The 16,505-nt window shown below is 38.6% G+C and overlaps 1 protein-coding gene across 1 annotated transcript in view; it reads right to left on the bottom strand.

The window, feature by feature from the left end:
* THSD7A (thrombospondin type 1 domain containing 7A) overlaps nucleotides 1-16,505 on the bottom strand; it is a 205,319-nt gene that overhangs the window by 118,068 nt on the left and 70,746 nt on the right. Inside the window, exon 2 of the mRNA XM_026077884.1 lies at nucleotides 7,740-8,571. Within this exon, the coding sequence (XP_025933669.1) occupies nucleotides 7,740-8,571 (832 nt within the window). The remainder of the gene's footprint in view (nucleotides 1-7,739; nucleotides 8,572-16,505) is intronic.

Below are 16,505 nucleotides of genomic sequence, written 5' to 3'. Positions count from 1 at the left end.
ATTACATTTTCTATGCAGCATTCTCTTCAAAGAGTTCATAAAGTCTCTTGGATCCATTAACCTTTAAGACAATCCAATCAAATGAATTCTAAGCCATTCCTGGAGTAAAGGTACAATTGAATTTTGAAGCAAATTGAAGTGATAAAATGTTTGGTATAAAGAAAATCTATTTTTTTTCTCATAAATAGAATTAAACAGATGGGGGGAAAAAAAGTAGTTTTGTTTAACGAGCAGGTGTTAGACAGCAGGAATAGTAGAAAGTTGACTTCACTCCAGAGTCTAAATCATCCCAACGGAGTTACAATTTACTGTGAAGATGTAAAAAGCAATATGTAAAGTCTAGTCATCCTTGAGAGTTTCAGTTTATGGCTGGTATACACTTGTTCCTTTAAAGAAGTTAGTGAAAGTGTGTCTGTATTTTTTCCTAGTGGCAAGTGTAATGAGTATCCCTTATGACATAGTCCTGATTCATTTTTCCCACAGCTGCACTGTTTATTATTGGCCATATTGTATATTGTTCTAAGAAACCTTTAGTACCTCACAGTATAATGGGCTGTTATAATCACAGMAACAATGAGGACTCTTTTATTCATTTACAATTAAAGTACTGTCCARATAAGTGCTTTTCACAAGACTACTTTCCCATGATCCTTTCACAATTTTAATTAATTCTGCCAACAAAGATGCACAGCCAAAACAGTTTTGAAAAACAAAACAAAACAAAAACCTCAACAATCTTTCTACACTATGGAAGAAAATAGAGATTACAACTACTGTGTCAAGGAAAAATACATTAGCTAATATGGCCAAAGCAACAATAAGTTCTGCTACATCCAAATAAACGGCAACAGTAGCTGCTGCAGTACTGTTGTACATACCATGAGAGATCCAGAAGAAAACAATGCAGTTTTTCAGGAGAGGTAATACCTTTCACAGTCCAATGATACAGTGACAGGTATGCACAGCCAATGTTATAGATAACCTGCTGCGCTAATTTTAAAATTATTTGACAATGGTCTACATTGATGACTTATTAAAACTTTATTTTTTGGAGAGGGAGGGTTTCCCTTTGCCTGTGGGAATATATTGTCCTGTCCTTACCCTCTGTGTACCATTAATTAGTATTTATTCTGATTCTAAATAAAAGTTAGATTCATGAAGTTATCAGCAAAGAAACAACAATGACAAACTTTGTGACTAAAAATATGCAATACTGAAGAAAAAATAAGAAAAAATGTATTAGTAATATTAGTTGTGGTTTAGGTATTATTTTAGATTTGCTCCCTGTACTGATGTTTAGTTTTGTCAATGCCAGTGGTCTAATTCCAGTCTCCACCATTTGGGCCAAGAGCTAGACTGGCCGTTTATTCTTAGTGCAAACAGCGCCCAGCGATCCCTTCCTGTGCAGATCCCACTCCTCACGGGACAACACCTCCTCAGAGGATGCTCAGCTCACATGGGCTAGGGAGTTCTCTATGTCCCAAGACTACACTGAGCAGTCATATATGAGAAAGAAGAAAATAACCCTAAAAAAATAAAACATTCTTGTTTGTTACCTATGTGACTACTTACTATAGTATATGACAGACTAAGGTATGATATCAATATAAAGAACTAAAAAAATTCAGAAAAATATCGCTCAGTTGGTTTTCTGAGAGTATTCTTTTTGTTTAGGCATCTTGAAGCAAATTAATAGACAAATTCTCTGACGATGATGCAGAAAAGATGAACAGAAGTGTCGTGCAGAAGAATCTTTGTTAAAGATTTCAGGGCTTAATTCCATTTACCGCTGAGTATTTTAATCTCCCATTAAATTAAGGGTAGAAATTCAACATTCATAGACTTCATGGCCAGAACATGTAGCTTGACCATCATTACACAAGCTATTACCTTTTGCTAAATAAGATCAAATGCCTGTATTTGAATAAAAATACGCTCTAGAAATGTATCCAGTTTTGATGCTTTGCTCAAAAATATATGAATGTCATTTAAACAACAAAACAACCATTCAGTATATGAAAAGTGTTAAAACATTAAAATATGGCGTGGAGAAAGAAATGGTTCATTGCTGGTATTTCAATTATTCAGTGCAGTGTGCACGTTTCCATCTTAAATCTAGATTTTGGCATGGTGTGTTAAAAGTATAGCAATAGTGACAAGCCACTGTCAAAACAGCAGCCTCAATAAAATGATGAAGCAGGTACTTAGAACAGAAATGAATGCCCAGTGAATAATATTATGCATATCCACAGAAACTACTCTCYCCACCAAAATCGCATTAAAAATCTACAGGATGCTTCTGACTTTCAAATTCATGGAAATTCTAAAAACACAATGAAAAATGTTAGGAAAGCAATATGTTTGCATCCCTTTTCTCTAATGATACTTTACATTTTTATATTCCAATGCATCTGACAATAACCCTGCAGCTTCTAGTTATCAGGAGCTTTTTCTTCCAAGACAACTATCTTCTTCCCTGTACTACATTCGTTAAGAGGAAGTAGTCAGAGAATGTGCAAGTTAATTTATCAAGATAACTGTAAATAGCTCCTTATCCAAAAACATAATATTTACAGGTCTGTTCTCAGGTAGCTCAGGTAGCTAAACCCTTACAGCATGCGGAGCTTGAAGGCTTCCTGTACCAAAACAGCTACACAGGTGCAGTTTCCAGTATATATTTCCAGTAATATAGAAAAGGTGAGCATGTTCCTGTCAGGTCCTCAATGAGACAAGCCAAAGCTCACTTATGCTCCTTCATGTGTATAAGCTGGCCTCTCCACATTGCTATGTCCTCAGCTTCCCTAAGCCCGTCTCCCTGAAGCTTCTCCACAGCAGTCACCGTTGTCTTCACACACATCACCCTGCCTGCCTGCTCTCTTATGGAGCAGCTCAGAGAAGGAAACAGACTCTTGGTAGGCTATTTCTAAGCAAGGAGTATATGACAAGCAAGTTGCCCGGGAACTGATTGGTATTTCTTACATTTTGGTTGGATGTTCTTCTTTGCCATCATTATGCTCTGTTATTCTTGTGCAATGTGATTTCTCATTAATGAAATAAAGACCTATATATAAATAAAATTTTACTGTGGCTTCTTCATTTCTCAGTTTTGAGTCATCAATAACATTCAGCTTCACAAATAGGTCTCTGCCACAAAGGTGCTGCTAAGGAAATATTAACCAATTCAGAGGACGGCAGCCAAAGGGCTGGTGGGGACCATTTCTTACTTTCACTCTTCTATTTTCCCCCCACCCCAGGCAGGGGCTTTTTGTTTCCAGCTTAACTAAGGTAAAGAATCTACACCTAGATGATGGACAGTGAGAAAAGAAATAGTGCAGAAATTTCTGGGAACATATATTTTTTCTTATTAGCTAGTTATAACTGCAGAACTGCTTTAAATACAGTCCTGTTTGCAGCCATTTGAGCTAGCTGACTTTTAGCGTCATAGCCTGTCACCATGTGTGTAGACCAACAGCTAAAGGGGAACTTTTGTCAGTGAATTTCAAAATTTCTGCTGAAGTGCCAAAATGCACAAGCCTAGTAAGAATCTTTTGTTTTGTTCCAAGTTCTGGAGAGAAGCATGTTCTTACAGTTACAAATACTTGCGTGCCTATGACCATAACCTGCCCAAATCCATCCGGATTTCAAATTTGTTCCCCATTCCAGCAGGATCTTAACAAAGTATCTCAGTAGATGGTTGTATGAATTAAAGAATGCTAAAACAAAATATTTTTTCCTAGACTTGTCCAAACATGGCCAAAATATTTCTACTAAACTTTCCCCCAGAAGTCTGCTCAGGAAGACAATTGAGACTGAATGGTAAAATTTTGGCAAAGTAGAAGCTATCAGAAACAGAGGACATATTATAACAGAAAACGATAGGCTTAACATAAGGCACAACCATCTCAACTTCTAATAGTGCAGCATGATGAAATAGATTTGTAACTCCAAATGAATCAATACTTGAGCGTTATGTTTTCCTGCATTTATAGCTTTAGATCCAACAGTTCTCTGTGTGATCTCTGGCAAATTTCACTTGCACCAGAAAGACAGAAAACATTTGATAGGATCTGTATTGTCCTCTGTGCTAACAGTAACACTGTCCAGGTTTTGTTAGCTATCCAGATCAGTCATTTTAAGGTCTGCTTTAATTACCGAATTCTCTCTTCTCCAACAGAATTTATAACTTTATTTCTATTTTTTAAAATATTTTCAGTGCACCAGAATGTCAGCCTAAAGGAAACAGAGAGAAAATATAGACCATGTAACATGTACATTATTGCAGAATGAGCAATACAAAATCCAATATTCATCCTTCACAGGAGACTATGTATTGTTCACTTGGCAATAAAGTATATAAATTACACTTTGATTTTCTTGTTCCACTTCTCTTTACCATGCTTGGTGTGCTGATGCGTCTAGAGAATTTGCCTTTTTGAAGTTTTGCTGACAGCTTTACAGAATCATTTTCTCTGGAGCACCCCTCTGAAACTTGTTATTTGTAACCCTTTTTCCATACCAATTTTGCTACCTCTGCAAAAATATTACTCACCTGAGGGTTTCTCCTCTTCTTTCACTCATGCACCAGGGGGCTGATTGTTTCTGATTGCTAAAGTCAAAACTCACAGAAAATGGACTATTCAAACTGAAGAGCATTTCACATGGGCATGGCAGGTTTCCAGTCACCTTGCTTGTCTATATTATTTAGTAACACAGTTACTATATGGTGGAGATTATAAAACCATTTGAGCAGGCTGCCTTGACAACCTGGGTAGAAAAAATAATTCTATTGCTTCATATTCTGGAATGGCAATCATAGAATAAGGTATTTGTCCACAAAGTGAAGAGTGCAGCATAAAGAAAACAGATAGATATATAGATGACAGATAGATAGGTCTGTAAAAGCCAAGGTATCATTGCTAGAATTTCTCACATGAGTCATAAAATCTCAGTTTCTTGTTTTCACCCGAAGCAATGCAATTGGAAAAAAAGATTCTATACTGAACTTTATGGGGATACTATTATTTTAGAAATCCGTTGTGCATTTACAACATAAAGTTATATCATTAAACATGAAAATATCCATTATATCGTTTGTGCCATTCTCTGTCCTGTGAAGAATGGCTCCTACATTATATTATCTATTGTTTCACTGCCTCAGGCAACAGGGTTTCATCCATTTCCTTTGAGCAATTATTCTACAGCCTAAAATGCATATATTTGGTGTAGTACTGAGATAGTACACTGAGATAACTGAAATTAAGATAGTGTTACTGATCTGAGAGAATTCAAGGAGTTAGTATAAAGATAACGAGAAAAGTATGGAACTGATTGCCAGGTATACTTATATCTTTATTTTACCATTTATCAGAGCCTCATTCAGTCCACAAATGTTTCTCTTTTTATCCCCCTCCCTTTTTTTTAATGTAGTAATTCTGAATGATATGGTTAACCTTTCAAAAATGCGGGGATTTTCAAACAGATTAGCTGGTTGCCACCTACTATTGGTATGTTTAATAAACTGTTCCATCTGCTTGCGGGCTAATGATGTTCATGGCCTGGCGCATGGGGCAGGCTGCCTGATGAGAGGTTGGAATAGGAAAAGGCACAGGCAACCTCTTCCTGTACCAGCACTCAGGGACAGTGCTGCAGCCAAAACTTGGGTCTGCCTGAGCAAGCTAATTTTGAGAGTCCTTCTGTGGACATCTAACCAAGGGTCAAGACCTTAAAGAACCACAGAAAACCAGAGCTAGAAGGGACATCAGAAGTCTTTGCAGCCACCCTCACTTCGTGTTACCCTACGGAAACAAAGGGTTACTGTATCTCTGTCATTCCCAGCAGGTGCATTTCCAAACTATTCTTATAAACTCTCAAAGATGGAAACTCCACAAACTCCCAAGGCAATCTTTTCCAGAGCTTCATCATAAAATCTAACCTGATTCAGCACTGCTGCGATTAAGTCCCTCATTGCTCTTCCTATACTTCCATAATACATGGAGAACAGTTCTTCCTTGTGTTCGGTTTTTATATACTCAAGACATTCCACATCTTCTCTCAGATGCCCCTCCTGTCAGCTAAACAACCCAATTCCTTCAGGTTTTCCTTCAGGCAGGGACCTCTCTTCATTCTCCTGTTTTACTGCTGGATCCTCCCTGACTGGTTCACTGCCTTTCTTGTGCCCAAAGCCACCATGTCCCTGATGACCCACGACCAGTGATGAGTAGCTAGGAAGAATGTATGGATTCTTTATGCTATAACTCCTGTTTATATATCCCAACATGACACTAGCCTTTGGCACAACAGCTTGACACATTCAGCTTGAAAAGAACTACTGCTTAATTAGTTGCTCCCCATGCTTCTTTTTCCTGCTTGTTCAGTTTTGTCCCCAGTCTGCTTATAGGTTAGGAAAACAAAGCACTCTTCACTTTGGGATATAAGTAGATTGTAGATAAGAAGTCATTTAGACGTAACATCAGCACTTACTGTGTTTGGGGAGGTGGGTCCTGTAGAATATCAGTTAGACACTGATATTCAGGCATGGAGAAATGAAATTTTTTAATTATTTACTTGAACTTCTGAGTTTAAATATACTCAAAAAACTTGTTTACTATACCTGAAAAACTGTAATATATGCTTTCTCACAGGTATGGTTGAATCAATTACAGTTCTGTGATAGAATTTTTAATTGGTATAACAAAAATTCCAGAGTAAAATATCCTGGCAGAAAGTTCTTAAATGCTACTCCAGCAGCAGTGGGTGTCAACCTGATTCAGCAGGATATCTCATTCATTTCACAATTGAAGTTAAACTGGTTAACCGTGTACTGTTCTAGAGGGAAGGAAGCTCAATCACATCACAGACAGGAAAAGGTAAAAGAGAAATCAAAAGGTTTCAAACTAGAGCAAAATTTGCTAGGGGACAAGAAGGAAAAAACATGAGCTAGCAAGAGAATGCCAGGCAGAACTGCCAAGTGAAAAATAATATGGTGACAGAAACGTACTCAGAAGCCTATGGAAAGAGTTAAGTAAACATTTGTGATTGCCTAAACCCTTGAACAATAATATATATGTAGAAGAAAACATGGGAAGTGAAGCATTCAATATCAGAAAAAACAGATAGCAAAAAGGTGCAAAAGAGAAAGAAACATGTGAACAAAGGTACATGGAAGAAACACAGAGGTTTCACAATCTCCTTTTGACGAATTTTGCCATAGGAAGCAAAAAGGACAAACAGTATTTCATGCTTTTCTATTCCGAAACTGAAAGTATTGGAAAGAATAGCTGCTGTGTTCTCATGCAGCATCTTTCTTTCTGTTTTCTACACTTATTGTCTGCCAAACCCATCTCAATCTCCTGTTACTCCTTGTGCCCAAGGCTTTAAAAGCAGTAACAGAGGCATCACCTGTTCCAAACATGTATGACTTGCTATGGAGTAAAGTCCTGCCTAAACTCACAGAAAGAAAAGAGACATTTGATAAGTAACATCCAGCTTTTGAGGGAAAACTACTTAGATAAACAAAGGCTATGGAGCTAGTGTGGTTTAATAGTGCACGTTTATGTGATACTTGGATCATCAGCACAGCTTGCATGCTTCATGAGGAGCGATGTCCAAATTGGAAATAGTGCCTGTGCTACACTGAGATTAAGGCCTGTGCAAGATAACACCAGTGTGCAATTATGCATGCTTTACTTAAAAGGAAATAGAGACAAATAAAGATGTGCAAATTAATAAATAGTGATTACCTCAAAGCAGCAGTTTTCCCATTTCTGTGAGTACATGTAACCTGCCTGGTTTGATAGCCAATTTGTATGTCCCAATATTTGTTCTCCTGTCTGTTTTGCCTGTTTCGATTCCTCTTCTTCTTAATTAACTCACGAGCCTCAGGATCCCGTACTGCTTTTTCTCTGTCCTTTTCCTTGTCTTTGTTCTTCCCTCGCTTCCTCGCTTGCCTTATCTGTCGTGAGTGGGGCACTGAGCAGGCACTCCAGGGTCCCACGTTTAGGCTGTACATGCTTTCTTCCGTAGCACAAGGGCTAGACTGGCAGATCTGAAATTCAGTCAGGTTGGGACAAGCAGAGCCACCAAACTGCGGYGGAGCCACGACATGGCGGGTTCGGTGCTGCAGCCCACTGCCGCAGGTCTTGGAGCACTCCGACCACGGGGCGAATTCGGCCACAATGCAGTCCTGCCGGCAGGGGATGAGGCACGCCTGCTCCTGCTGAGGCTTGGGCTCAAAGTACTCGCATATGACGTCCTCGGCCGGGACGCCGTTGGCTTTCTGAATGCAGGTTACGTCCCGCACCTGGATGCCTTCCTCGCCTTTGAGGCACTCGGCAGGTTTCTCGTGGCCCCTCGCCAGGACGGGCCGGCACTGATTCCAGCTGCCCAGCTGCCAGTYGTAGAGCTCCTTGTGCCAGTCGCAGATGCGGAAGCAGTGCTGCTGGTTGTCTGGCCTCTCCACCTGCTTGCAGTTCGTGGGCAGGGTCGTCCAGCCCTCCACGTGGGCACACCACACCGCTCGCGTCTGGATGCCACCCGGGCCGCACTCGTCTCCCATGCATCGCCCCCACGGACCTGGAAAACAAGACAAGATGCTGACATTGTACTTGTTCTTCTATCATGGTGCAAAGCTCACAGAACCAGTTATGTGTCTCCTGCTCCTCTAAAAATATCAGCCTTAGAGAAACTCCGCAAAGGAATTAGTATGGTATTATTAATCATCTCCTATTTTTATGATTACAGATACATTTCATTTTTTGTGCTAGTCAAATTAAATATTTAACTTCAAGAGCGTAAAGAGGGATTAATCACACTTGAGAACTGAGAAGTCACGGTCATCACGTGGTTTTGACTAGCGAGATGGGATACAAAGTCCTTCCATCCAAGGCATTTATCTAATCTTCTCTTACCTGCATGAAGACCCTTTCTTTGATTGTTTTAGCTTTTGTTTATTTTTTCTGCTGTACTGTTCTTTATATTCTGATGTTAACTATTATCACTTTCTCTTCCTTCTATATTGTGCTAAATAATGAGAGCAACATCATAATATGTTCTGAAAAATAGGGGTCATTTCAGGTCATGGTAGGCCACTTCTGCTCTTTCCTCTATTATAACCACAATAAAAAATAAAAGCATGTTAAAGGAGTGTGTGTTCCACACAACCTGTGAAATGACTTGTATGGAATATGTTGTGGGAGACAGAGACTTACCAGCACTGGTAACTCACAAAAGAACATGAATTATTACTTTTTTAAATCTATAAGGTCTATGATAAGTACTCCACGTTATCATAATAACAGTAACAACAAAACCAGTAAAAACCTATATCCCTGAATGATGATACAGTTGCTTTTTCTGTTTTTAAAAAATATTATATTCACCAGATTCAACGCACAAAATGCACAGATCAGAGGGTAAAGAACCGAATCTTTGTTAGTTGTGAAAAGACAGAATTATGCTGTTGGTATTTTTCTGTTTTTAAGACCCCCTCATACAGATCTAACCTGGAAAGTGTTGTTTACATGTTTTGCATTAACCTACTATGAAAGAAGAAAAGATCAAGCAGTTCAGCAAAACAACTATAATGATTTCCCAAAGAAAAAATGTCTACCTGCATTAAACAAATGCAAACTTTATCAAGCAGTTGTTATCCAGAAGACAGTTTTTCTGATCGTGAAGTGCTAATGTTCCATGAAAAAATCTGGGGCCAGATCATACACTCCTTTTCATCTGAATGACCCCGCGACCGTAACAAGACTGTTCGTGTGAGTAAAGTTGCAGGATTTGCAGGGCTGAGCCTCTGYTGTTTCCAAAGCAGGTTATTAAAGGAATAGTGGTAGTAGGTTAAAGGAATTATGACAGATATAAATTATTTAAAACACTTTCTCATTTAATGATTGGAAGGAATCTGAAGCTGTATCCTATTACTGATTCCCACGGACTTTAAAACTCTCATTGACTTCACCAGAACTATCAGCTGTTCATCCAACATTAACTGCAGCAGCAGTTTGGGGAGCAGATTGATGCTGGGCTCTGCACTTCGTCTCTGTGCTCCTTGCTGCTGCTTCATGGAGCAGACACTTAGCTGAGGCATGCTGCAGCTGAACAGTTTGTTTGGGGTTCTAAAATCCTAAGCATTAATACCAGATAGCAATACCAGCTGGCAGAGACGCATTCAGCACATGGAAACTCCTCCGCTGTTTTCTGCAGATTAAGTTTGAATTAGGGTTTCCAAGGTTTAGCTAGATACTCAGGAAAATAAATATGTCTTAAATACATTTCCGTTTCCATTTCACCAAGATTACCCTACTTTATTTCTAACCAGCCTTCCACCAGTAACATAATCATTGTTGTATTCAATTTTTTAGGGTATTTACACTGACTTAAGCGATATACCATTTCCTCAGAAAATTCGGTTGAAACTCTATTTGAAAATAACTACCAACTTTAAAGGAATAAAATGGCAGAAAAACACCAACTAAAGCAGAGATACTAACATAACTGTGGCTGAGCATAAAGCTAAGTTATTCATCTTGCAAACTGCAAACTCCTGTCTTACCACATCATTGCATCCTGTGTATAACGTGTGCCCAATTAAGCAACCCCTCTTTACAGGTCAGATCTTTACTACTATATTCCAGATGAAGAATTGCTGCTTTGGGATTCTACCAAACTTGAAATCATCAATTATCCAGGAAAGTGCATTATATCTAAAAATTTTGCTTGACAGCTGTCAATCCAATTCATTACCATGTTTACACTAATGCAAATATTAAAAATTTCAGCCTCAGTACATCAAATCCTGCCTTCAGCAATGTAAATATAAAAAAATTATAGGAAAAGTCTATACATGAGTGTGATAATTGGGCATCAAATAAGCTCCTTCAACAGATTACAAGAGGGTTGTTTTTAGAACAGTGCAGATTTTCAGTGCAGAGGAACCTTGAGGTGCACAAACAGGCTCATTTATTAAACACAGCACTATTCTGCTTTTGCTGTGAAGTAGTGTGCAATTTTAGAAAAGCATTGCTGGTGAGCACTAACCAATGACATTTATGTGAACCTCTGAGCAAACTACTTCTCAGCACCTCTAGGATCGTGTAAAGACACACAGCTAATATTGGTGATGTATCCGATCCTTCCCCTCATCTATATCTAAGTTGCTTCAGTTCTTTATATGCTAAGGGAAAAATGCAATTATATATACAATTTTTGAGTTTCAGTACAAAATAATCCAGTTAGAGCATGAAGCTGTAAGTTCTACAACAGCTTTCATTTCCATAAAAACTGTAAAGCTCAGTGGTGGGGTTTTTTTGAAGAAAGCAAGCTGCAAGCGAAAGGGAAAACAAAAATAAAGCCAGTTGTACACAATTCTCCTCCTGCCCCCTGTGCCTCCGCGGCAAGTCTGTGCTGCTCACCACTTCAGTGACTTTCTGAGTGGCAGCAAACTCTGCTCCGTGCTCGCTGGTCCCTAGAAATCCAGCATCCTCTGCAGCCTGGCTGCCTGCACCCCTACCATTGCCTGCACGTCCCCGAATCTTCTCTCCTTTGCATGCTCACTACTCCCCAACTCTGAAGGTGGGTTCACCAACCACTTCTTCAAGGAATGTAATGCAAACTATTAAAACTACTAAAACTATACAAAAATCTAAATGGGTACCATTCTTCACAACAAGAAGACATTTCTCTTTGGGGTTATAGAGGAATAAAAAAAAAAAGAAAATAACACTTCCCATGATTAGTGTTCATTACTAAAAGAGTGAGTTTCAAGCTAACGTCAAAAGAATCTACCTTACAAGACAGCTCAGCAATCTCAACAGCTTACTTTAACCCAATTGTCTTAAGAGGTGGGAGTGGGAAGGGGAATTTCAGTTTTGTTACCTTCTTCAGCTTTTTAAAACATGAAAAAACAAATGAACTGAAACTTACTTTGATCAATATTATTCTGAGACATAGTAAAACTGTTCTCTCTTTAGAAAGCAATTTCTGTCAGCCACATTAACCAAGACTTACATCAGTTTTCAGTTGCACACTGCTTTGAAATCTTCAGTTAAGTTATCCACTTTTGTTTATAGGACCAAGAGTTATTGTTCTTAACCTTAAGTACCTAACTGAGGAGACTTGCTGCCACAGGTTCTTTGTAGAGCCCATGCAGACAGAGAGAGAGAGAGAGAGAGAAAGAGAGAGAGAGAGAGAAGCACTCCTGCAATTCCCTTTACAGATATCCATTTCTTTTTACTGATGTCTGCAAGAGCCTGCAATAACTGGCTTCCAATTTGGTGGCCTCAAACACATTGCAAGCATCAGGGCCAGAAATGGTTATTTTTCCAAACGAACACAGAAGCAGGCCAAGAAATGTCCCTGAACTGACTAGAGTGACTTCGCAACTTTGTCCAAATAACACACAAGAAAAGAAATGCATCAAAAAGTAGTACTAAATCCACTGTGGGTTTTTTTTTCTGATTGCCACAGATTGAAGAGAAAGCACCTACTGCATGCTCACAGTACATCTTTGCCTGACCATGAAAACATCATTGAAGATCCTCAGTACATGACTAAAAGATCATAAGGCAGAGACTTTAAATGATCCTCAGAAGTATGAGGATCCACCTTGTACCAAGTATACCAAGTATAGATCACCTGCAACATACTTTTTAATATTAAATCGTTATTTGAAAAGTGTGCAAGCACTGATCCTATGTATATGACTGACCTGCAGCTTTAAATTCGTACATCAGTCTGCAGAGAACAGGAATACAGAGACTGACATCCAGTTATCAGGAGCAAGTCAATTCGTACTTAACATGACCCATAAACATATGTGAATATGAAATTTTGGGACAAAAATTAATCTAGTAGGAGCCAGTACGTCATGGAAATTTCACTAAAATACTGTGGAGAGGCTGGTGTGGGGGAGCTGCTCCTCCAAAAATCCTCAGCTGATAACAAACACTACTCACAACAACCAAAAATCTTTAGGAGAGCTGTCTAGTCAAATTGAGGCCTCATTATCACACGTGATGTTTTAATTTGCTTTTCATGAATATTCTTTAGGTTCTCCAGCTCCCACTGAAGCGGTCTTTGTACACCTACTCTGCTTTCCCTCCTTTGCACAGATCTGGTTATGATGAGGCAGTGGGACATGTGTGTGCCCAACTTGGCAGTGTTTCTTGGGATTTTTTTTCAACATATTTAGATGTGTGTGTTGTGCCTTACCTGTACTGAGCTGTACCTGTATCATGAAAATACCATCGTTTATCAGTTTACTGTTTAATCAGTGTATTACAAACGGTTAGTAAAGGAATAAATAGGAAGTTAGCTTCTTTTAGTGTTAGAAATTGTCAGTGAAGTCATAGTGAGTTTGAAATGTCATTTTAATTCTTTGTCTTCAAAAGAGATTACTGCAAAATACAATATGAAGATTCTCTCTAAGCTTCTGGAGGATTAACTTTTATTTTTGTTAGGGAACAGGAAAGTAAGTGAATTAACCATTACTGTAAATTTATTCCGAAATTTCAGAGAGTGATCACAGTGAGACCATAGCAAGCTATCATAGCATTCAGCATCTTATCTTACACATTAATACATTATTTCAAGTATTAAAATTGTCACTATCTGAAAGAGAAACAACTTCTTTTGAATGTTGATCCTGGGCAAATAAGGCTATGTGAAAATCCCTTCAACTTCTCTTCCCTTCGAAATACACACAAAAACAAAACAAAACAAGCCCCCAACTACCCCCAACCAAAAACCCCAAACATCTGATAACAAGCATGTCTTAAAGCATAGGGCAAGGAATTACTCCCATTTTTAATGAATGAGAGTTTCTCCATTGATTTCATCTGAATTTTKTTGTACTTTCAGTGAGAAATGTTTTTGACCCATTTTGTGTCACTGGTTTGGTGCCTGTAAGTAGCATTAACAGTTTAACGCATTAAACAGTTTAATAAAATTAAACAGTTTAGAAAACTGTTAATTAAAAAATTAACAGTTTGTGCAACTTGGGCTGCACAACACAACGAGCAGCTTAGTTTTGAGTATTTTGAGAGGATTGCATTTAAAGAGACCACTGGGAAACTGATTAGCAGAAATCTCCTTTCCTTCAGTTTAGATGGAAGCTAGCCTTAAATAATACTGGAGACCTCAAATTTCTTTATAGTAAGACGAAGCTGTGATGAGGGCCAAGGAGGTTAACCGGGTGAAACGGGCCTGACAGTCAGAAGGGCACAAGCATTACAAGATGCAGCCCCAGAATGAGCAGCAAACCTCAGGAGAGGTTGAAAAGACACAGGTCAGAAAGCCTTCAGCGGGCTCGGGAGACGATGCTGAACGCAAACTGCACCACCGGAGTGGAGCCAGGCCAGCAGCAAAACGAACAGCCGCTCACGGAGAATAAAACAGGCTTAGCGCCGCAGGCAACRTCACCTGCAGATCCACTTTGTTAAGTGAAAATACAGTAAGCATGGGTATAAGCTGGGATCGTATGCTTATATTATCTACACTTGCTTTATACAATTAAGGACAAAGGAAAAACAACTGCTGTTGCAATGGACTATTTTTTATCTCATGCAAGAGCTAATTGAGGAAAGGCTAAACAGGGCACTGGGTAGCAATAATACAGACACATTGTCTACTACATCAGGAAGAAGTAAAATAGCAAAATGCCTTAATGCCAGATAAATTTGTGATAGCTTTTTTTATATGGAACCTGGTACACGGCCAACATGACAAGCTGGTAGCATTGGGAGACACAGATTCCATAATTCATACTATAAGGAATGCCAAGACAGATGATGATGGTCATTAATAGATAAACCCTGTAATTYTGCATCTCACCCACCCGTTGAGGAACCCCCCAGGCGCCACAGCAATTGTCAAGTGCCCTGTTTCCGACACAACTCACTCCCGCACGTGCTCCCCAACAGCGGGACCATGGATCACCTCGGCTGTCATTCCTCTGTAACGCTTTTGTCTTTCTTACCTCTCTTTCAGAGGTTGAAAAGAACAGACAAGACAGTGTCCACATCAAAGAAAACAGATTCAGGATATGGAAGAAAGGTATAAAAAGAAAGGAGTCTCAACATAGCAAAACAAAGCAGGATTTGGAAGATAATGGAGAATTAAATATACCTACAAATGATTTCACACCTAGGTCAAATTTTTTTTACCTGATAGTGAGTGAGAGTGTTAGCCACACTGCAGCTTAAATAATTTCAGAATCTGAAGTTGTTTGTATTTCTCAAGTTAAAAAAAGAAATACAAAAACTAATATTAGAAGAAAATAGTGTGATGTAGATGAATCTAACCTATAARTCGGACAGTGTTCACCCAGTTTCCCAGGGCCTACTTTCAAACACTTGGATAAAACCAAATTTGAAGGTATATAAAATCAGGCATTTAGATTGCTTTCCAGCTGTGCAGTTTTGCATACAATTATTAAGTCATTTTTGAAGTGTGGGTCCTTCCCCGCCCCCACTTTAATATCCTTTGGGAAAATACACACACACACATGTTCTCAATGCTATTTATGGTATGGTAAATAACATACCATAATTCTGTTTCAAACTTTCTCTTAAAGTCACAAATGTAACACACAACAAATAAGCATAAGAGCAACCATACCAGTTTATATTCTAACATAAAAATTACAAAAAGTATGACACTTACTCAGTGCTTCCCTAACTGAGAATTTTCATATTATACCTTCAGAACTTGCTGGAACCAAATTTTACTTATTTTACTTCAGCAAGTACTCTTTTTTTACATTAGGAACCTGTTGTCACTAAAACAAGGTTGTGCACCTGATTAGAAAAAACTGTTGAGTTTAACATGCTTTCCCAGGATTGGCATTGGCCTTTTGTGCCATAATTCATGGTAGTTTTAACACCGTATTTCACTTGGTGAAGGTTTTCTTTTGCTTTGTGCTTTTTAAAAAAAAATCCTTGTATTTATTTTGTTGCTCTGGCTGCAGATTCAATTTTTTAAATAAACTGCAGGAGGGCTCACACTCTCCATACCACATTTCTTCCCAAAGTAATTTGAATGTACAGAGGCATAACACCATGAAAATCACTACCTACACCAAAGCTATCAAGAGTCTCCAGCTCTCAGTAGTTGTGCAACATGACAATCTGAAGTGTACGCTAGCATGTGCACAAACATGAAAGGCTGATAGCTCACAGTGCAGAACTATCTGGCTTTGTATTTTTGTCGTAACCCGTAATGAAATCTTTTCCTTTAGGCTTATAATAAACTTAAGTTAATTCTCAAAGCATTATTCAAATTTTAAAACAGTTCTTCCTCCAAGCCTTTCTTTATCTTAGCATTAGTTCCTCTAACTGTATATATTTCCTACACATAGTACAGCAGTAACAGACAAAACGAATATTGAATGAATACACAAAAGGAATACTTAATTGAAGCAGCATGCTTTAAAGAGAAACAGAGCTTCTACGTTCTACAAAGCAATTACATTGCTTTGAGCCTCTAGTCATGTTGTAATAAATACT

This window comes from Apteryx rowi, unplaced genomic scaffold (assembly GCF_003343035.1).
Source record: "Apteryx rowi isolate R43461 unplaced genomic scaffold, aptRow1 scaffold_465, whole genome shotgun sequence".
Lineage (NCBI taxonomy): Eukaryota > Metazoa > Chordata > Aves > Apterygiformes > Apterygidae > Apteryx > Apteryx rowi.
The sequence above is the reverse complement of the archived record's forward strand: the minus strand, read 5'-3'. Positions and strand labels throughout refer to the sequence as shown.